The sequence below is a fragment of the Eptesicus fuscus genome, chromosome 9 (assembly GCF_027574615.1).
Source record: "Eptesicus fuscus isolate TK198812 chromosome 9, DD_ASM_mEF_20220401, whole genome shotgun sequence".
Taxonomy (NCBI): Eukaryota; Metazoa; Chordata; class Mammalia; order Chiroptera; family Vespertilionidae; genus Eptesicus; species Eptesicus fuscus.
Window position 1 is genome coordinate 33,268,289 of NC_072481.1, and position 24,036 is coordinate 33,292,324.

The 24,036-nt window shown below is 39.4% G+C and overlaps 1 protein-coding gene across 1 annotated transcript in view; it reads right to left on the reverse strand.

Moving 5' to 3' along the window:
- ZFYVE9 (zinc finger FYVE-type containing 9) overlaps positions 1 to 24,036 on the reverse strand; it is a 133,990-nt gene that overhangs the window by 39,016 nt on the left and 70,938 nt on the right. The window contains exons 5-10 of the mRNA XM_054720563.1: positions 19,200 to 19,299; positions 16,602 to 16,778; positions 14,810 to 14,979; positions 8,287 to 8,407; positions 3,210 to 3,332; positions 696 to 851 (exon numbers count right to left, since the gene is read on the reverse strand). Coding sequence (XP_054576538.1) covers positions 696 to 851; positions 3,210 to 3,332; positions 8,287 to 8,407; positions 14,810 to 14,979; positions 16,602 to 16,778; positions 19,200 to 19,299 — 847 coding nt within the window. The remainder of the gene's footprint in view (positions 1 to 695; positions 852 to 3,209; positions 3,333 to 8,286; positions 8,408 to 14,809; positions 14,980 to 16,601; positions 16,779 to 19,199; positions 19,300 to 24,036) is intronic.

A 24,036-nucleotide genomic window follows, 5' to 3' on the forward strand; every position in this document is an offset into this window, starting at 1 on the left:
CCCTCGGGGAATGTCCGAATGCCAGTTTAGGCCCGACCCCTAAACTGGCAGTTCGACATCCCTCTCACAATCCTGGACCACTGGCTCCTAATCACTCACCTGCCTGCCTGCTTGGTCACCCCTAACTGCCCCCCCTGCTGGCCTGGTTGCCCCACGCAGCTTGCTGGTCAGTCATTTGGTCGTCCCTCATTAACCCCCCTGCCAGCCTGGTGGTAGGCAGCCATCTTTGTGAGGGTGTGATGGTCAATTTGCATATTACCTCTTTATTATATAGAATTTTGAAACCATAATAAAGATATCCATGCTTGGTTCTTGAAACTTGAAAATTAAATGGAGAGTACTTTTACATTATGATTATCTAAATATTGTTAACTAAAGAAACAAGTAGTAAGTTATGATTATGCTTTCTTCTATTGGGTAACAATATCATGATCCCTAAGCTACTCGAAGGAAAATATTCTTACATCAAGCTCAATGAATTCTCTTACAACTTTTGATTCTAGCCTTTGTAAAATAACAAACACACCAGGTAAAGTACTAAAATTTATAATTTCCTCAGACCAATGCATGGTCTAACTTGCCACTAATATCAACATCCAACGCCAGGCTTCCAAATTTAACACAATTATTTTGCATCTGTGTCTAAAAGTTTTATCACCTATAAAGGGTGCAGATTAAATCATAAGGATTCCCACCTGCCAGAGCATCGCGATAAAGCTGTACAAAATGATTAAAGATGTCCTTCGGCAGACACTTTTCATCAGGCAGACATTGTAGAAGAATGACGATCTCAGACTGACCCACTGCATGCATTCCCTTGGTTGTGAAACACCAGCACTTCCTGTTCACATCTACAGATGGAATAAAAATATAACAAAGACATTCCTCTCAACTCTTAACCTTTGAAAAATGCACAAAAATCTGTTATAATACAGTAAAGAATAAAATGGATCATACTGTCTGTATAATTCAACCTGTGATTTGTACTGCATTGAGTCAAAGAACTACTGTAGGAAATAAAATATATCAATGCCTCTGGCTCTAGGCAAACCCTTAGAAAAACAATTGGAAGGGGAGTAAAAGAATAGTGAAAATACAACACTGAAAACTTTTAACTGCTATTATTAAAATAGTGTAATTATCAAAAGAAACAATATTCCTTTATAAATAAAATACAATCAATCTACACATCCTTAGCTATAATGATTTTAAAAATCTATTTCCCCATCTTTATTTAAAAAAACACCACCACACACTTCAACATAGGAATTACTTATGTAAGGCCTAAAACAACAACAGTAAAAGCCCATCTTACAGCTTTGAATTCGTTGTGGCCTAAAAAATATGTCTTTTATGTGTACATTAATCTATGACTAAAAGATTCTAGATATTCTAATTATAGTCCTTTCTGCAAGAAAATTCTAGATCCTCAACATGACTTTACTTGTCTTCATGATGTAAAAAGTGATGAAAAAGATGGCTTTTCTGGACTACTTCCACTTGTTCACTATAGGGCTCTGTAGAGTCTTAATAGCATAAGCCATATATACTTAAAAATGTAGTTAAAAATGTTCAGTCCTTGGCACTTTTATCATTTGTATTCCAACATAGTGGGATCCCCAAAGGAATTGAAAAAGGATTCTAATAACATTATAAATACCACAATGTAAATCAAACTAACAAAAGATCCCTTCTTTCACTTTGGCAATTGTTCCTTTATATACCTAAACAGATGGTGAGCTGATTTGGTGCAGAAGATAGAGCATGGGCCTGGGACTGAAGGGTCCCGGGTTTAATTCCGGTCAAGGGCACATGCCCAGGTTGCAGGCTCGATCCTCAGTAGAGGGCATGCAGGAGGCAGCCAATCAATGATTCTCTCTCATCACTGATGTTTCTATCTCTCTCTCTCCCTCTCCCTTTCTCTCTGAAATCAATAAAAAAATATATATTTTTTTAAAAAGGAATTCTAGGTTAGCCCTAGCTGATTTGGCTCAATGGATAGACCGTTGGCCCAAGGACTGAAGGGCCCCAGGTTCAATTCCAGTCAAGGCACAGACTCAATCCCCAGCAGGTTGGTGCATGTGCAGGAGGCAACCAATTGATGTGTCTCTCTCACATCTATTTTTCTCTATGTCTCTTCCCCTCCCTTCCACTGTCTCTAAAAATCAATGGAAAAATATCCTTGGGTGAGGATTAACAAAACAAAACAAAATAAAGAAGTCTAGGTTAATTATTTTCTAAGTGTAACTTATAAACTAGATATGACAAATTGAAATTTTGACCAAGTTACTTTATTTTTTGTTTATTTTTTAAATTTAATTTATTGGGGTGACAATTGGTTAATAAGATTATATAGGTTTCAATGTATTGTGTGTTCACCACCCCAATGAGCAAATTATTTTAAAATTGATCGTAGAAGGAAAGATCACAAGCATTTCATAACTGGCCAAACATGCAAAGGTTTGTCTAGCAAGTAAACTAGAAAACTGCATTTCATCGATGTAGAACCTCTAAGGAAATAGATGTTTCTGGTTTCCAAGATCAACTTAAAACAAGCTCACAGTGGGAACTAGAGGACTGTTCTCCAGTGCTTCCTTCCTCTCCAAAACTGTGCCTATTAATATTCATCCAAAAGAAATGTGTTCTCTATTTTCCAATATCATCTTAGAATCAGGATTTTAAGTTACTGTCTTCTCTCTCATTCTGATGCCCAAGAAGGCACAAGAATTTAGAAGTTTCTTCTGAATCATAAGAAGTACTGAAGCTTCACTACGTGTTAGTTAAATAATACTTCTCCCAAACAAAGTTTTGCACCATTGTTAAGATTTCTGAGATTTAAATCTGGCATGTTTTTTTTTTTTACCCTCCTGGATAATATACCCACCACTGGTTATCCTGGTGGTAAGTTGTGACATAACATACTCATTTCAGGAAGAACCTAACTCAGATCAGTTCAAGTTTTCTTTGGCTTTCCTTCATAGAGAATTCACCTATCTCACCTCTATGACTTTTAGCAAGAGTTTCTGTTAGTCCCACAACTGTCCTCTGGGATATATTATTTTATACAAACCAACTTCTTCAGTACCCAGTGGTCAACAAGATGTGGCTCTATATAAAAATATTTGTAATAAATTTGAAAGCTTTATGTATTATCTATGAGTCAGTAAAGTATATCATTTTTTATTTTGAAAAACAAATTTCTAACTTACAATTTACAATTTTAACCATCGACAACAAATTCGCATTTAAAACAAATACAAGTGGGTCAGGGCCACCATCCTCCAACTGTTGCATCACTGAAATCTGTGATGGTTTCTCTTCCACAGCATAGTCTGTAAAGGGAAAAAAACAATGTAAGAGACTGGCTAAAGGGACAAACACAGAAAGAAATCTGATGGAAGAACAGACTGATTATGCAAAGAAAAGAGAGAGCATTTGGTTTATAGCTAGAGAGAATAGAGGTTTGTGCCTGCTAGCTCAGTATCATTAACAGTGCCCTCTTTCACTCTCAAAAGTGACCCAGGCCAATTTGGAGGACAACATGGTTATCCTAGTAGAGATTGCTCCACAAAATGGTTTGTGCCAAATCTAAAAACAACCCTTTTATTTAACAAAAATTCTCCAATAATCATAATAAGAATTTCGCATATTACATGTTTTAAGAGCAACATTTTAAAGAATTCATGATATATAAGAAAGTGATAACATACTAGTTACTTCTGGAAAGGATGCCTAGCGGTTGAGATAGAAGAGAATCCTACTTTTTACTCAATGTCCCTTAGTGTAGTCTGAGATTTTTTACCATTAAAACATTAAACTTTAAAAATGCACCTAGGAAAAAAAAAAAAAAAATAAATAAATAAATAAATAAATAAATAAATAAATAAATAAATATAAAATAAAAAATAAAAATGCACCTAGAAAATAAGCCAAAAGTATCTTAAGTGATTGATTTCATGAAAAAATTCCTCTATGTAAAAGTCAAGAGTTCAGTACATATATCACCAAAATCACCAGTAAATCACACATCAGATTCTGAACATAAACAAATTAATACTCGATGCTCTGAATAGAACCCTTCCCATATAATCCCTGTAAGTATAGTACTATGTCATATTCAGCCACCACATTTTGAATGATGGTAGTCATCTCAGTTTGAAGTCAAAATGAGGGGGAATAACCACTGTAGAATATAAAAATAGTGGAAAGAAACCGGAAACATGAAAATTGCTTATAAAATGCATCATTAAGGGACAGCCAGGTAGAACAAAATAACACCATTTCCCAATGACTAATAGAATCCAAAAAACTATTTTTTGGATGTATGGGAAATGTCTACCTATCAATGAAAATATTTATTAGAAAGGGAAATACTAAGTGACTTAAAAAAAAGAAAAAAATTTATGAAGTTATTTCACTGGAATATGACATTGCAAAACTATGGTGAAGAGAGAGAGTAATGTGCTTTAAGTAAGCAAATATGAGATAACCAGTTGTTTTAAGTAGAAGAGGTTTTGACAATCAGTTAATGGACATTACTTTTAATGAAAATGCAATCTTATTCATCTTAACAACAGAGTAGGCCAATAAATTTCTTATTAATCTAAGATTTATTAAAATAGCAAAAATTTGTCACCTACATAGTAATTTTACTAACAAAAGAATATTTTTAGGGGTCCCTGCCTGGTAAAGAAGCATAGGTATTATACAAAGCAAAAGAATGCTTAACTTTATGTGAAAGTTCACTGTTGAATTATCAGAACACTGTTGGATTTGATAGTACAATACATTCAGCCAACACTGCTGAGAGACTACTATAGGCACAGCACCATGCTAGCAGCAAAAGACACAAACATGCCCAGCCAGCATGGCTCAGTGGTTGAACATCGACCTATGGACCAGGTCACGGTCCAATTCCCGGTCGGGGCACATGCCTGGGTTGTGTGCTCAGTCCCCGTGTGGGGCGTGGAGGAGGCAGCCGATCAATGATTCTCTCTCATCACTGATGTTTCTCTCTCTCCCTCTCCCTTCCTCTTTGAAATTAATAAAAATATATTTAAAATAAAAAGATATAAACATAAATTAAGAATGAAGGAATTCATCTTCTAAGTGAAAGAATCAGACCTATAAAATATCTACATTACAATAAGAAAAAAATGTAGTAACAGTCTACAAAAATTCCTACTAAAAGAGTAAGGACGCAAAACACTACTACAGAGAAAACCTAGGTAAGGATTCAGAGGAGAGTTTTCCCCTAATCTGGATTTTGAAAGGTTGAGGAATTCTTCAAGGAGTCTAGGTTATAGAAGGGTATTCTAGGCAAGAAAATGATAATATTAATTACACTTTTTTTATTAAGTACTTTCAGATATGAAATCTGACTTAATATTCATGACTCTTAAATTAAGGTTGGTGTAGTTACTGTTTTTTTTTTTTAAATATATTTTATTGATTTTTTACAGAGAGGAAGGGAGAGCGATAGAGAGTTAGAAACATCAAAGAAAGAGAAACATCGATCAGCTGCCTCCTGTACACCCCCTACTGGGGATATGCCTGCAACCAAGGTACATGCCCTTGACCGGAATCAAACCTGGGACCCCTGAGTCCGCAGGGCGACGCTCTATCCACTGAGCCAAACCAGTTTCGGCATTACTGGTTTTTTTTAAAGACTAGGAAAAACATTCAGAGAGAATATATGATTTGCCCACTGGATCACACAGCTACAATGGATTAGTACTGAGAGCAAAGCTCAGGTTTGTCCAGTTCTGAAGTCCATTCTCTTCCCACTCTTCCACAGCAGAAGAAAAGGCATGAAAGTATGCAAAGCAAATATTCAATACAGTAAATAAATTGTAGCATGCATGTGAACTGTAGAATGCATAAGGCAGTAGCTGAAAATAAAGTTAGAAAGATAAGTTGAGATAAAGTTATAAAGAACACTGTATGCTAAGGTAAGCAATTTATACTGAAGGCATCGAAAATCCATTGACTGTTTCTAAGCCAAAGCAATATATGATAATACTACAGGCCCGGTGCACAAAATTCATGCACGGGGGTGTGTGTCCCTCAGCTCAGCCTGCACCCTCTTCAATCTGGGATCCCTCAAGGGATGTCCGACTGCCCATTTAGGCCCAATCCTACCATTATCAGGCCTAAATGGGCAGTCGGACATCCCTCTCACAATCCAGGACTGCTGGCTCCCAACCACTCGCCTCCCTGCCTTCCTGATTGCCCCTAACCACTTCTGCCTGCCAGCCTGATCACCCCCTAACCACTCCCCTGTCAGCTGATTGATGCCCAACTGCTCCCCTGCTAGCCTGATTGCCCCTAAATGCCCTCCCCTGCAGACCTGGTCCCTCCCAACTGCCCTTCCCTGCAGGCCTGGTCCCTCCCAACTGCTCTCGCCTGTAGGCCTGGTCACCCCTAACTGCCCTCCCCTGTAGGCCTGGTCCCTCCCAACTGCCCTCCCCTGCAGGCCTGGTCACCCCTAACTGCCCTCCCCTGCAGGCCTGGTCCCTCCCATCTGCCCTCCCCTGCTGGCCATCTTGTGGTGGCCATCTTGTGTCCACATGGGGGCAGCCATCTTGTGTGTTGGAGTGATGGTCAATTTGCATATTACTCTTTTATTAGATAGGATCTTTGTTTAAAAAGGTAACTGGCTAGATGTGGAAGATAAAGTACAGAAAGACTGAAGGCAAGGAGACCAGGTAAAAGACTAGGAAAAAATTGAGGAGAAATTATTGATAAAACATCTTTTGAAAATATGCTAATTGGATGCTGATCTGGGTATGTCAACAAGAAACTTTCACAAAAAGATAAGCATTTTTAAAAATTATTTAAAGTATTACAGATGTCCGATTTGTTTTTTGTTCCCATTAACCCCTTCCACCCTGCACCCGCCCCTCCCAGGCCTTCACCACTCTACTGTCTGTGTCCATAATATGCATCTAGATTCCCTGGTTAATCACTTCCCATCCACCCCTCCACCCCATCTTCCCTCTGAAATTCTTCAGTCTGTTCCATGCAAAGAAAAGCATTCTTTAAATTGGATAATAATTTACTTATCAGAACTCACTAAAAATATTTTTAACAATAAAATTGCAATTTCAGTATCCTCCACTTAAATGTACACTAGAGGCCCGGTGCACAAAATTCGTGCACGGGAAGGGGGTGTCCCTCAGCCCGGCCTGCACCCTCTCGTAATCTGGGACCACTGGCTCCTAACCGCTTGCCTGCCTGCCTGGCCTAATCGCCCCAACCCCTCTTGCCTGCCTGCCTGATCACCCCTAACCGCCTCTGCCTGCCTGATGGCCCCTAACTGCCTCTGCCTCAGGCCCTGCCACCGCAGATTTGTCCAGAAGGACATCCGGAATGACGTCCAGAAGGTCGTTCGGCTGTCCGGTCTAATTAGCATATTACGCTTTTATTATTACAGATTTTGAATGTGTATTACACTTCAAAACAAAAAGTTAAATTAATGTACTGACGTATCAGGTGGGCCAACTCTAGAACCACAAGAAACACTTTAGAGTATTATATGCTTTAAAATATTTTCAGCCTGGCTAGTGTGGCTCAGTGGTTAAACATCAACCCATGAACCAGGAAGAGATCACCTGTTTGATTCCCAGTCAGGGCACATATCCAGGTTACAGGCTTGATCCCCAGTAGGGGACACGCAGGAGGCAGCCTGTCAATGATTCTCTCTCACCATTGATGTTTCCACCTCTCTTTCCCTTTACCTTCCTCTCTTTGAAATCAATAAAAACATATTTAAAATACACAAATATTTTTAAAACCTGCCAATCAACTACATTTACACTAAAATTAAAAATATATCCTTCCAATAAATGAAATGACATCCTATATAATAAAGATGCAAATGGTCATTACACCAGGAAGCGTAACGACCGACTGCGTAACGACCGGATCACAGATCAGCAGGAGGGTGGGGCAGCGAGCTATAAGCAGGCAGCAGAGAACTACAGGAGGGGACAGAGCAGCAAGCTTTGAGATGGGGGGGCGGGGAGAGGGGGACCGGGGGAGCTACAGGAGGGCGGGGCAGCGGGCGGAGAGCTACTGGAGGGTGGCAGCAAGCTACTGGCAAGCCACTGGCGCACGGATTCATGTGCAGGGCTACTAGTTATCATATAAAAGCATAAATATCTACTCTAAAACAACCAGTAACAGCAACCATTAATTCCATGGTATTGAGTAGTTGATTTTTTTGTTAGAGAAGGGTGGTTATCACCTTCCCTTAATTAGAAGGCAATATGTAAGTACACAAACCTCCTTTTACACCAGTAGAGATGAGAATGGGAGGGAGACCATCTTCAGGAATAAGATTCATTGCACTCCCAACAGGACTTCCAACCTGAGTTATATTCCCAGAGAACAGAGAAATATCTGTCTAGGAAAAGCAAATTAGCAAAGTGAGCATTATAGAGATGTTTAAGACTTTGAAAAATATAATCAAGAATATAAATGAAAATTGAAGTGAAGATCTGGAATTCATACTTTTTTCATACTCATTAACCTATGGTTCCCCAGAAGACTGGGCTTATACTATAAAATTGTTCCCAACTGTACAGTCTCTCCTTTTGGCATCATCAAATCATAGTAATGAGAAAAGAGGCGAAGCTTCCCTTACCCAAGTTTCTTTTGCCATAAAAAACATATATATATTTAAAACTTGCAGTGTGAACAAACACAAAATTCAATGTTATCTCATAATTTCTGAACTTTTAATGTATTTGGTTTCTTAAAGTCTCATTTACACAGCTTTTTCAAAATATCTTTGGAAATAGTGGTGATGGTTGTACAATATGAAAGTACTTAATGCCATGGGTTGTGCAATTAAAAATTGTTAAGATGGTAAATTTTATGTTATATATATATATACTAGAGGCCTGTTGCATGATATTCGTGCTTCCTTCCCCTGGCTTCGCTCCCGGCCACCTGGGAGCCTCCAAGTCCCCGCTCCCAGGCTGCCCGGGAGCCGGCAAGTCCTCGCTCCCAGCCGCAGCACTGCTCCTGTAGCTCCCTCCGCTCCCCACCTCCCCCTCATAGCAGGCGTCTCGCCCCACCAGGCCGCTCCACGCCTGCATATGCAAATTAACCCACCATCTTTGTTGGATTAATTTGCATACTCACTCCTGATTGGCTGTGGGCGTAGCGGAGGTACAGTCAATTTACATGTTTGTCTATTGTTAGGTAAGATTTTACCACAATAAAAAAAAATTAACTTTGATAACATATAGAGATTAAAATAGGTCATCATTGCCCTGGTTGGTTTGCCTCAGTGGATAGAGTGTCGGCCTGCGGACTAAAGGGTCCCAGGTTCGATTCTGGCTGGAGGCACATGCCCGGGTTGCAGGCTTGATCACCCCCAGTGGGGCACATGCAGGAGGCAGCCAATCAATGATTCTCTCTCATCATTGATGTTTCTATCTCTCTAGCTCTCTCCCTTCCTCTCTGAAATAAAAATATATTTATAAATAAATAAAATAGGTCTTCATTTTCATTTACTATGCCATGAAATAAAACTTAAATTTTCTTTACATTAATATGATCATGCTAGATATCTATACTAATAAAAGTGTAATATGCTTATTAGACTGGGAGACCTTCTGGGAGACCTTCCAGACATCCTTCTGGACAAAGCCATGGTGGCGGGGCCGGGGCAGAGGCCGTTAGGGGCAATCAGGCCAGGAGGGGAGGGCAGCTGGGGGTGATTAGGCCAGCAGGTCGGGGTAGTTGGGGGTGATCAGGCTGGCAAGGGGGGGCAGTTGGGGGTGAGAAGGCCAGTGGGGGGTCAGTTGGGGGCAAGCAGACTGGCAGGCAGGTGAGCAGTTAGGAGCCAGTGGTCCTGGATTGCGAGCGGGATGTCCGACTGCTGGTTTAGGCAGCGATCAGGCCTAAGCCGGCAGTCGGACATCCCCCAAGGGGTCCCAGATTGGAGAGGGTGCAGGCTGGGCTGAGGGTCACACCCCCATGCATGAATTTCGTGCACAGGGCCACTAGTATTTAATAAAGTATAATAAACACATTTTGAGTGACCCAGGCTTCCCTCGCAGCCCAGCTTCATCCAGGTCGTCGAGAAGGACGTCCGGTCTAATTAGTATATCACACTTTTATTATTGTAGATATAGGGTGTCCCCAAAAATGTATATACACACTTCGAATAATTATTAAGGCAGTGTTTATTAAAATACATTTCATTTTTATTTAACAGCTGTCAGCTGTTAAAGTGTGTGTACATTGGGGGGATACCCTGTATGTATATGCTCATCAAGTTGTTTCCCAAAAATTAATTCTCCTAAAGCACTTTGCTATATATATTTTAAAAATTAATAAATATTTAAATTACTTTTGAAAATATGTCAATATCACCCAGCCAGCATGGCTCAGTGGTTGAGTATCAACCTATGAACCAAGAGGTCACGGTTTGATTCCCAGTCATGGCACATGCCCAGGTTGCAGGCTCGATCCCCAGTGGGGGGCCTGCAGGAGGCAGCCAATCAATGATTCTCTCTCATCATTGATGTTTTTATTTCTCTCTCCTTCTCCCTTCTTCTCTGAAATTAATAAATATATATTTTTAAAAATATGTCAATATCTTTTATATATACTATCTATAATTCAATGGGAAACCATTATGACCGATTTCAAGGCATAGTATAGGAAATAAAGCAATATATTCTAATTTGCTACTTAATGATGCATTAATTCACCTTTTAATATAATAAGAAGTGACCACCTGGCCTCTACTTAAATACCATCTGTGAAAAGGTATTTATTTAATTTAGTGAGCACCTACTAACTGCCAGGTACTCTATGGGCCATAAAGATGAGAAAACTATATTCCAGTCTGGCCTTAGAGAATTTGTTTTCCCTCATTTTACCAGATAAGTATTATAATAGAGTGTTGAACAATGTGAGACCACAGAAATAAAATAACTAACTTGGTTTAGTTTCTCCTAAACTGAGCTAAACCTTATTTCCCTATAACATGTATCCACTAGAGCTTCCTCATTCATTAAAATTTTTTTTATGTTAACCAGAGCAATTAGACAAGAAAAAATAAAATAAAAGGCATCCAAATTAGAAAGAAATAAAACTCTCACTATTTACAGATGACATGATTCTATATAGAGAAAACAATAAAGATTCCACCAAAAAAACTATTAGCAACAACAACAAAAATACCTATGTTTTAAGAACCAATCATACAATTTAAAAGATGTAAAAAAATTTAATAGAAAACAAAGTCATAATTGCGTAAACATCTTAGATATAATTGATTCAGGCAAGAATTGTCAAAGGACAGTGAAATCACTTGTGAAAGATTGCTGGGGAAACAGGACATTCACAGTCTCAAAGTATCAACCCTCACATATTAACTGCAAAGAGGAATAGCTACTTTTGCAGTGGAGAAACACAGGAGATATCAATTTAACCAACTATCAAACTGATAATTTATGTGTTCCACTAAGAAATGGTCATCACTTAGGTGGTATTATTATTGCCAAAATGTTTAATCTGAAATTAATCATGAGAAAAAATCAGACAAATACAAATTAAGGACCTTATGCAAAACATGGCCTAGATATTCCAAAAATATTAATAAGGTTGACCTTGAACAATGCAGAGGTTAGGGGCATCCACAACTTGCACAGCCAAAATCTGCATATAACTTAAGTCAGTCCTCCACATACATGGATTCCCAACCATGGATTGAAAATATACTTGACCATTAAACAACACTGGTTTGAGCTGCATTTGTCTACTTAAACACAGTAAAATGAAAAGCAAATTTTAAAAAGTGGTATAACTGTTCTGAAGTAAAGAAAACCAAAGAAACATGACAACTAAATGCAACTGTGATCCTTGATGGGATCCTAATTTTTAAAAAAGATTTTATCCTATACTACAGGCCTGGTGCACGAAATTTGTGCACAGGGTGGGGGGGTGTCCCTCAGCCCAGCCTGCACCCTCTTCAATCTGGGATCCCTCGAGGGATGTCCGACTGCCCGTTTAGGCCTGATCCGACCTTAAACGGGCAGTTGGGACATCCCTCTCACAATCCAGGACTGCTAGCTCCCTACCGCTCGCTTGCCTGCCTTCCTGATTGCCCCTAACCACTTCTGCCTGCCAGCCTGATCACCCCCTAACCACTCCCCTGCCAGCCTGATTGATGCCTAACTGCTCCCCTGCCAGCCTGATTGCCCCTAACTGCCCTCTCCTGCAGGCCCGGTCACCCCCAACTTCCCTCCTCTGCCGGCCTAGTCACCCCTAACTGCCCTCCCCTGCAGGCTTGATCACCCACAACTGCCCTCCCTTCCAGGCCTGGTCCCTCCTAACTGCCCTCCCCTGCAGGCCTGACCACCCCCAACTGCCCTCCCTTGCAGGCCTGGTCCCTCCAAAATGCCCTCCCCTGTTGGCCATCTTGTGGTGGCCATCTTGTGTCCACATGGGGGCAGGATCTTTGACCACATGGGGGCAGCCATCTTGTGTGTTGGAGTGACGGACAATTTGCATACTACTCTTTTATTAGATAGGATAGAGGCCTGGTGCACGGGTGAGATCCAGCTGGTTTGCCCTGAAGGGTGTCCCAGATCAGGGTAGGGGTTCCCTTGGGGCATGGGGCGGCCTGGCAAGGGCCTGTGGTGGTTTGCAGGCTGGCCATACCCCCTGGCGACCCAAGGGGAGGCCCTGGTATCTGGGATTTATTTATCTTCTATAATTGAAACTTTGTAGCCTTGAGTGGAGGCCAGGGCCAGCCAGGGCGGGCAGGAAGCTTGGCTTCCTCCATCGCTGGGGGCAACCCAAGCCTCCTGCTCTCTCCAGCTCCGTGGTTGCCACCATTTTTGTTGGGATTTATTTATCTTCTATAATTGAAACTTTGTAGCCTTGAGCAGAGGCCAGGGTCGACCAGGGCGGGCAGGAAGCTTGGCTTCCTCCATTGCCAGGGAAACCCAAGCCTCCTGCTTGCTCTGTGGCCACAGCCATCTTGGTTGGGTTAATTTGCATACTCACTCCTGATTGGCTGGTGGGCGTGGCTTGTGGGCATAGTGGAGGTACGATCAATTTGCATGTTTCTCTTTTATTAGTGTAGATAATAAAGAGGTAATATACAAATTGACCCTCACGCCCTCGCACAAGATGGCCGCCCCCATGTGGTCAAAGATGGCCACCACAAGATGGAGCAGGGGAGGGTAGTTAGGGGCAACCAGGCTGGCAGGAGAAGGCAGTTGGGGGCAACCAGGCCTGCAGGGGAGGACAGTTGGGGGGCACCAGGCCTGCAGGGGAGGGCAGCTGGGGGCAACCAGGCTGGCAGGGGAGGGCAGTTGGGGACAACCAGGCTGGCAAGGGAGGGCAATGGGGGCAACTGGGGAAGCAGGTGAGGGCAGTTCGGGGCAATCGGGCCGGCAGGGGAACAGTTAAGCATCGATCAGGTTGGCAGGGGAGTGGTTAGGGGGTTATCGGGCTGGCAGGCAGGCGAGTGGTTGGGAGCCAGCGGTCCCGGATTGTGAGAGGGATGCCCAACTGCCAGTTTAGGGGATCGGGCCTAAACCGGCAGTCGGACATCCCCCGAGGGGTCCCAGATTTGAGATGGTGCAGGCTGGGCTGAGGGGCAACCCCCCCAAGTGCACAAATTTCGTGCACCGGGCCTCTAGTTTAATAATAAAAATTTTATATATGTGCACTTGTGTATAAATAAAATCTATAAAGAACATTATTGGAACAATTGAGCAAATCTGAATATGGACTATATATTAGATAATAGAATTACATGTTAAATTTCTTTCTCATATGATAACTGTATTCTGTTTATGAAAGAAAATAGCTTGTTCTTAAACAATGAAGTACAAATAATCCTCAAATGGTTCATCAAAAAAATAACTGCATGTGTGTGAGAGTGTGTGCGTGTGTGTGTAAGGGTAAAGCAAATATGGCAAAATGTGAATAATCAGTAAATGTAAGTGAAGAGTATATGGGTGTTCACTGTACTATTCTTGCAACTTTTTTGTGAGTTTGAAAATTTTCCAAACAAACAAGTGAAGGAAAAAGAAGGAACCTTCTTGACAAAGTGATTATAAAAATTCAGGGAAAAATAAGATAGTTCTGGCTGGAATCCTTTGTAACCTCAGGGGGGAAAAAAGACTTAGAAATATTTGAAGACAGATATGACATGGTTTAATGTTCCTTCACCAAACAGGAAATTTAGCTCTGTATGTCAATAAATGTAATATTAATAACATACAATTTCAGCTAAAATAAAATCCATAAATTATGTAAATCCCTGAAAAAAATTACTGATCATAAATATAAATAGTAACTAACAACTCTATGAAAACTTCAAGAGTAAAAACTTTTTATCTAAATTTAATCCTCTTGTTTTATTTTTTTTTTAAATGGACACATATACTTAGGTGGAATTAACATAAGCTTTATTATAGGTTTGACGACCAAATTCAAGGAGGCAATGAGCAATAGAAAGGGTACCACTGTATAGAAGTATATTTGCTCATTTTGACCCGAGGTGACTCTTGTTTTCTCACTGAGTCCAGAAAAAGTAGCTAGTATTTGTCCCCTTCTGAAAATTAGGTCCCAATGAAAGAGAATTCCATTAGCCCCAAAACTGTGACTAGTACTAGTATACTGTACCCCTATAAATACACACACATGCACTAAACTGTATCCAAACTGTATCCACAGAAAGGTCACTCAACTTATAAAAAGCAAGACAGAGGCAGCACATGCTAAGGAAAGTAAGCACTCACTTTTAGTTACCATTTTGTTTTCTTACCTCTGCTGGTAAAGGACTGGTAGTTACTGGCTTGACTGGGTCATGTGACACAGCCAGGGTTCCTGCAGAGGAAGTTCCATTCATTGTTAATTTGGCTGCATCAGCAACTTCTCCATTAGGCAAGATCCCATCAGCAAACCAAACTCGCCTCTGCTCTCTGGGCTGAGCCACTTAAGGAACCAGAAAAATAAGAGGCATCAATGTGACATCGGTAGGGTTTCTAACATCAAAGAAGAGAAGGTCACCAATTCCAGATGTAAAAAATAAAATAAAAATCACTATTTAGCATCTTATAATTAGAAATATAAGAACTGTAACTATGTGTAAAAGTGGTTATAAATTAATAAAATACACATTTAAGTATATTTTACTTCTATAACTTATATGCAAAGATTTAAAACACTTTGGTTTAAAATATGAAGAATTCTTAAATACACCTATGATTGTATCACATACTCTGTCCCATGACACTAAAAGAGAAAACTAAAGAAGGTGTTTTAAGTGCCTAGGAAATAAATAGCAGGGGGAAAATATCTAGCAGTAGACATCCACATCTCCTAAAAAGATGAGGTTCCATAGGAATTAAATATCTGGAAAAGTGCTATGGTATTTTTAAAGGGCAAAAGACACCCTGAAGAATCTTGAAGAATTATTAATTAAAAAGGAAGAATTGGCTCAGACATGTAAGCATTGGTAAGCAAACTGACCAGAACTTTGACTAAAGTGTAACTGAAGGAGAAAAAGACTTATCTGGCAGTGAAAAAGCAGTTGGCATTTTAGTAAAAGAACAAGAGAAAGCTGGAAAACTGAATCTGATGAAATAATATTTTTAAATCCAGTTTTGGAAATCAATTCAAAGAGCCAAAACAAAGAGAGATAAGAGAAGAACAACAAAAATGACAAATGAAGTAAAGAGAATAAAGGTTTTAAGAAAGAAAACCTGAACTCATAAAAATACAGAGTATCATTAAGGGCTGATCTGAGGAAAGGGGAAAACGGGGAAGAGCATGATAATGTCAACGGAAGTCTTTGATCTTCACAAGGGGAGAAGGGCTGTTAAGCAAGGGGAAGGGAATACTACTAGACAAAAAAAATTAATGCAAGAAGATTGATTTTAATTATCAAGGGAAACTTCCTAATAAGATCATTTTAAGGAAATATGTAATTGTTATTTTTACTACTGATAATCAATCCCCTGAATTTACAAAGTGCCTTTCATCTGACAATATCATAGAGATATAATTAAAATAAGTTTAGCCTATAATTTCCTACCTACCATATGTTATAATCAGAATTAAAGTTCTGAATTTTATAAAGATCTATGTACCTAACACAATATTTCCATATTTTTATATGAATAGATTAAAAATGAAGAGAAAATGGCTCTGTATATGTCAAAAAGCAATGGGCTGGTCAGAGGAAGAACTCTCATTTTCATCACTTAGTGAACTCCTATAAAAGAACATTAAAGTAGGCATGAGGTTAGGATTTTACAGGCAGACTTCAAAATCTGCATCTCTTTTCAAATATAAGCAGTGTAATTGCTCCATTCTAAAATTAAAGAGAACACTGGCATATTTTAGAGATGCCTCCAAAATATCAGGCAATACAATATTATTCTTTACTTGCCCGGAAATAGTCTCAACACATTTCTCACCTTGTTCTTCCACTTTAATAACCATCCAAAGGGACTTATCTGTAGTGTCTTAAAGACTTGTGCTGTAAAATCACATCAGCACCTTTTCAGAGGAACTTGGTGAGGAAAAAGAGAGAACAGCACATGATCCCCTACCTTCTGCTCCAGGGTGCTTTAAAACTCCCACAGGTACCATCACAGTGGGAGGTGGAGAGCTCAGGGCTCCTGAGGCCTGAGCTTGCTGCAAGGGAGGGATAGTAGAACAGTATTCAGCAGGATTGTTAGGGTTAGGGCTCTGGCTTGAGGCACTCATCATGTTCTCCCAGGCTTGAGCTAAAGCAAATACAGACACAATCAATGTGAATGGATTGCAAAATATGGACATCAAGACCTCCAAATACTGGATAAATAATGTAGCTCCTCCTCATTAACACTCATAGTATATCTCTCTTCTAGCTGGCTAGTGAAGTAGTATTAAGGAGATAAGTAATTTTAGTCAATAAAGGAAACCATTTAGTTAAGTAAACTATTTGGAAGCAAGAAATAAGAATTACATGATACTTCTAATACAGACTGATAGGTCAGTCTGAGGTTAATGACTAGGCCCCTGGCTTCTGTAAAGGAGACCACACATTCCCTGAAGAGGGAATGAAACAACATCAAACTTATTAAGGATTTGCAACGGGGGTAGCACTTAGGCATTTGGAGGTGGGGTGGGGAGGTTTAATGTTCAATACATTTTATAAAGTTCTAGCAAAAATAAAAATCAGGGCTAAAATAACATGACTCCATTGTATAATATTTTCTTTGTCATTTCTAGACTTTTAGATTCTTCTCTTAGTTAAGGTAAAATCTCATTTTAAAAAATCTGAAGCCTAAAGCTCAGGTGAATGCATCTCAACACTTTTGTGGATTCTGCTTTTGTGCAATGATCACCCTGAGTAAAAGTATCCAGCAAAAACAATCATTTCACATCTTTGGTGTGTCTCAAGAGCATAGGTCCCATTTGAACATGAAAATGTGCCAATATCCTATAAGTGCCATCAAAAAATATAAATGCTCACAATATGTTAAAATACTATATTTTGTTAGTCTATAATTTAACTAAATACTGACATATCGACTTTAAAGTAAATAGGATGAAAGATGCTACAGAAATGAAAGATTTCAAATTTTATATTCCAGGTTCAGGTAATATCACATGCCCAGGAATAGACACCACCCAATATTTTTTAACATTTTTACAAATCTCATTCAATGTCCAAGAATGATCCATAAGATTCTGAATATTTATTGCCTCCAAACTGCAGGACAAGGCTGGAAACAACAGTTATGTTCCTTTGAAAGCATTGGCAGAAAGAAGGGAAGAGAAAAGGAAAAAGGGACAAGGGAACACTGAAAAGCATCAAATTAAATATTCTGTAAAAGACTGGGCTAAGCCATGCGAGAGAAAAGACACTGGAAAAACCAGGAAAAGTAAATTAGTTTAGGATCCCATTAAGGGCATCTTTGCTTAACAAAATGTAAGTAGTCCACATGAATCCTCTGCCATTTCCTTCATCTTTAGCTTTGCCAAATTAAAATAAAATAGAAAAAAGCTATCAAGTTGAAAGACCTCATCAAATACAAGTGGTATTGGGTACTGTAATTAAGCAGCATGCTCTTAACTGTGGATATATGTTCGAAAATGAAAGCAAGAATCAAAATTACCAATTGAGCAACAGAGTGAAATAACCATTTAAAAAATGACCTTTAAGAATAAAGAGAATGAATTCATATTTGAACAAAATTATAAGAATTCAGAAATGGGAGGAAATTGGGTAGCTCAAAGGAGATTAGAACAGATCAGATTAACTGACATGCAATAGGTTAATAAGCCAGCAACAGGAAAACATCACTATGAGCAACACAGACAGAGCAAGAGGGGCCTCGAGCAGGTAAGTTTCGGCTTCCAGGAGGCACACTACCCTGGCACAGGCGGCAGTGGTATCCAAGTTCAACATTTTATGTCTATTAGTAATTGTTTTGACAACTGTACAAAGATGCACTCAAAGAGGAAAATACTACAGCCTAATCAATTATAATATCTCTAAGAGAATACTCTGGTGGCTTTTGTTTGTTTGTTTAACTAAAATGCCTTGGGTTCATTTCCAATCCTGCAACAAAGGAACACTGGATAAGCTATATTTATCTTCTCCTGGCCACATATATATATATTTTACCATGTAACTAAATTCAAAACCATTATCCTTGTAACAAATCTAAGTAGTATTAAGGAGATAATAGAGAAGTGCAATTTTCTATTTGATCCTAGATGCTAAAATGTTTATTTTTAACAAGGTGAATGAAACAAGATGTTAATAAGAATATATCCTAAGTTATTAAGGTATTTCCTAGAAAGAGATAGCTTCCCTTGAAAGGAAAACCTCAGTCCAATTTTAATATTTCATCATCTAAGTGGTCAAGAGTCCCCTACCCCCATCCCACTCCAATCATTTCACAGTATATTAACAGCCATATAGCACCAGATTTCCACAAGAACTTCCATTCTTTCTGCAAAACTTACCTGACCTTAGCATTCATTCATTACATTAGGCACAGGAATTCTAAAATGCTAAAATATTTTTAAAACATGGAAATTTAGCTCAATATTTTTAATTAAAGTTATGACATTTCAGAAGCTAAACGTGTAGAGAAAGGCAGGAAATTCTCTTGTTCTCAATAACTGTGATTTCAACCCGTTTTAATACTTACCATTCATTAGCACTGAGTGGCAGATTACACATACTCTAGCTTCCTTTCTATCCATGTATAACAATTTACATTTCAGGCTACAGCAGGAAGCACAGAAAACCTGCAGGAAAAAGAACATAATAAATTTACTTAGGATCACAGTAGAAAGGGAGTAAACCAGTACTGACCAACACTGACTGATAGGAAACTTTATTATTACAACACTAAAAACATTAAAGGAAAACGCAGTTGAGCACAAGACCCAATTCAAAAGCAATAGTGTGAGATTACATGTCTGCCAGCAATAAGGAAAGTGAAGTTTGGCTAAAAATAAAAATCTTAGCCAAGATTAGCAAATACACATGTGGGGATGGAGGGTTAGAATCTGAGCTCCCCTTAGGCAAAATTCCTACACACAATATCAAATAACATAGGCATTTATAGTTACATCTGCTATTTCTATTTGGAAAGGTAACATAGCAGGGTGAAATAAACAAAGACTAGGAATTCTGGGTTTTAACTTCTGTATTTTACTACCCTTATGTGAGGAATAATAATCATATCTAGCACCTTATTTTCACTAGCACCTTATTTCACCTTCCAGGCTTGACTCTTGATAATCTTACTTCTTTTTCCATTCCACACCAGGCAAAAGAATCTCCTTAGCTCCCTGTGAAGATTTATTTTCTTCAGAACTCATTAGTCACTTATCCCAGAGAGCTTCATACAAGCAGAAAGCTGTTCTCAGTAAATTCTACTAATACAGTTTTTAGGGCCAATATGTATCTACTAGAGGCCCGGTGCATGAAATGCATGCACAGAGGGGGGGGGCGTTCTCAGCCCGGCCTGCACCCTCTCCAATCCGGGACCCCTCGGGGGACATCCCCCTTGCAATCCGGGACGACTGGCTCCTAACCACTTGCCTGCCTGCCTGCCTGATCGCCCCTAACTGCCCTCCCCTGCCAGCCTGATTGCGCCCCTAACTGCTCTCCCCTGCCAGCCTGATCACCCCTAACTGCCTCTGCCTGCCTGATTGCCCCAACTGTTCTCCTCTGCCGGCCTGATCTTGCCCCCAACTGCCCTCCCCTGCTGGCCTGGTTGCCCCCAATTGCCATCCCCTGCCGACCTGATCTCGCCCCTAACTGACCTCCCCTGCCAGCCTGATCACCCCTAACTGCCTCTGCCTTGGCCCCCACCACCATGGCTTTGTCCGGAAGGAAGTTGAACGTCTGGAAGATGGCCGGTCAACCCGGTCTAATTAGCATGTTACCCTTTTATTAGTATAGATAGATTATATAACATAGGATTGCTTAAATGGGGGGGGGGCGCGGCGCTTTTTCAGCAGGAGGAGATGCTCTTGGCAGACAAAAACACATAATCCCTATATCTGGACTGATAGCTAGCCATATGCACTATACTGCCAAACTGATAATTAAAAAATTAAATCTCTTTCTTACACCTTACACCAAACAGCTGTTGCCCTTAACACCCCTCCTCAGCCCCCATCTTAGGTTCTGCCTTCACAGTTCACCCAGAGTAGGTTCTTTTTTTTTTTTTTTAATATATTTTATTGATTTTAGAGAGAAAGGGAGAGGGAGAGATAGAAACATCAATGATGAGAGAGAATCATTGATTGGCTGCTTCCTGCACGCTCCCTACTGGGGATCGAGCCTGCAACCCAGGCATGTGCCCTTGGCTGGAATCAAACCTGGGACCCTTCAGTCCACAGGCCGACGCTCTATCCATTGAGCCAAACCAGCTAGGGCCAGAGTAGGTTCTAATTGGTTGGTTTCTATGCCAGTCAGCATCAAAAGCTCCACCTCCTAGGCAGCCATTGGCTCCTTGCAATTCACCCAGATATGGTTCTGATTGGTCAGTTTCAATGCCAGTCAGCATTTCCGGGCCTATCTCCAGGCCTGATCAGCAGCTGCCCCGGGCTGCTGGCGAGTGGGCTGAACTGCTGACCTCTGGGAGAGAGAGAGAGAGGCTTGGCTGCTAGCGAGGCCCAGAGAGAGAAGCAGCCTGGCATTCAGTCAAGCCTTCGGTTGTTTTGGATGTTACGACCCTGGCTCTTTATATATATAGATAGCTTACAAAGATGAACCAAGAAATGAAGTCATATCAAAGACAGTGTGAGAGAGATCATCTCCTCTCTCTCTAGATGTTATTAATATCTAGCTACTATGACTACCAATTTACAGTTTTCAGAGGCTTTATATTTTCAAAGTAACTCTGAGATGTAGGAAGAACATGGGATATATTATTATTTTATCCCAAAAGAAACTAAGTTTGGATGGTTAAATGACTTGCTCAAGTTCACTGCAAATTGTATAAACACTAGTAACTCCACATCTATTATCTCATTTAACCTTGAAAATTCTATGAAGACATTTATAATTAACAGTTAAATCAACAAATGCTCAGTCGTACAGCTAGTAAGTTACATAAGCTTCTACAGGCTCTGTTCTTAACCACTATGTGATATATTGCCTCATACTAATTCATGTATTTCATGAATTCACCCAGAGACTTGACTTTTCCTTCTCCCTCACCATGACCACATCCAGTCAGTCACTAGGTCCTGTTGGTTTTCCCTCTTAAACAGTTCTCCCCACTCTTCCTCTCCATCACTAATACTGCTGCCTTTTTTCAGGCCTTTATAATCTGAAGCCTAAACTATCATCATATCAATTATCTGTCTTTCCAATCTTCAGATACATCTTCCCAATTCATCTTTCACCCAAATGTGAAATGACAGAGCTTTTTAAAATGTAAATTTAATTATGTTTACCTTCCTTAAATCCTTTAATTACCTTTCTAATCAAGAGATAAAACCAAGACACAATTTATTCATTTACTCCACAGATATTTGAGCCCTGACATGCTGGGCACCATGCTACCCCATTGGGTGTGGCAGTGAACAAACCGACATAGTCCTTGCCTTTGTGGAATTAACGGTCTATGGAGGTTATAATCTAAAAATCAAACAATCATACAAAGTACATGTAAAATTACGTGCTGCAAAAAACTGCATAGTAAAAAAAAAGAAAAGATCATGTAATTTAGGCTTACTGGATTGGCAGGGTCAGGGAAGGTTTTATTTAGGAAATGACAGAGATAAAATCTGAAGTATGGGTAAAAGTTTTCTATGCATAAAATGTTACTAAGAAGTGAAACAATAATAAGCAGAGGAAATGGCATGTGCACAGGTTCCATTAGGGGAAGAAGGATGGCTCCATCAAGGAAGTAAAAACAAGTTAATGTGGCTAGAGACCTGAGAATTAAGGGCTGCATGGAATAAGAGAAGGCCAGACCAAGCAAAGGTTCTATAGGTTGTATGAATAATTTTGGTCTTTTTATTACATCAATGGGAAATCACTTAAATATTTTAATCAGATAAAGACATGACTATATCTGCATTGCTACAGTATAGAGAAGAAATGGAGGGGAGCAAGAATAAATTTGGGATGGTTCAACATACAAAAATTAATCAACGTAATATACATTAACCGAATGAAGGGGAAAAACCCAAACGATCATCTCAATTGATGCAGAAAAGGCATTTGAAAAAATTCAACACTCTTAATAACAAAAACACTCAAAAAACTAGAAATAGAAGGAAAATACCACAATGTAATAAAGTCCACATGTGAAAAAGCCACAGCAAACATCATACTCAATGGTGAAATACAGAAAGCCTTTTCCTCTGAGATCAAGAACAAGGCAAATATGCCTGCTTTCCCATCTTCTTTTCATCATAATACTGGAAGTTCTAGCCAAAGTAATTAGGCAATAAAAAATAAATAAAGGCATATAATTGAACAAGAAGTAAAATTATATGTTTGCAGATGATATGATCTTGTATGTAGAAAACCCTAAAGATTACACACACACACACACACACACACAAAAAAAACACTGTTAGAACTAATAAATGAATTCAGCAAAGTTGCAGGATACAAAGTCAACACACAAAAATCAGTTGCATTTCTATACACTAATAATGAACAATCTGAAAAGCATTATGCTAAGCGAAATAAGCCAGATAAATATCACATGATCTCACTCATTTGTAGAATATAATGAACAACATAAACTGATGAACAAAAACAGATCCAGAAACAGAGAAGCGTCGATCAGACCGTTAAACTTCAGAGGGAAGGTAGGGGAGGGTGGGGGTAAAGGGGAGAGATCAACTAAAGGACTTGTATGCATGCATATAAGCCTAACCAATGAACACAGACACCAGGGGGGTGAGGGCATGAGTGGGAGGATGGGGGGGCAATGAGGGGATAAGGACACATATGTAATACCTTAATCAATAAAGAATAAAAATAATCGAAAAACTTGAACAAATCCTTTACAAAAGAGGATATCTGAATGGCCAATAAACTCACGAAAAGATGCTTAAAATAATTTGTCATTAGGGAAATTCAAATTAAAACTATCACACACCCAGTAGAATGATTAAAATGAAAAAAAAAACAAAACAAGTATGTATTGATAAGGATATGGAGCAACTGAAATTCTCATGTACTAATGGCAGGAGTGTAAATTGGTATGACCATTATGGATTGGTATCCATAATATCTGAATATATGCATATTTCATGATCCAGCATTTCTACTCCTAAATGTATGTGTAAGAGAAATGAAAACATATGTCCACCAAAAAAAAAAAATCGGTAAGATATGTACACATATACCTTAATAAAAAAATAAATCAGTTGCGTTTCTAAACACTAATAATGAACAATCTGAAAAGGAAATCATGAAAACAAATCCATTTATAACAGCATCAAAAAGAATAAAATAACAGACTGGATAAAATATTTGTGCCATATATAACAAAGAGCTAA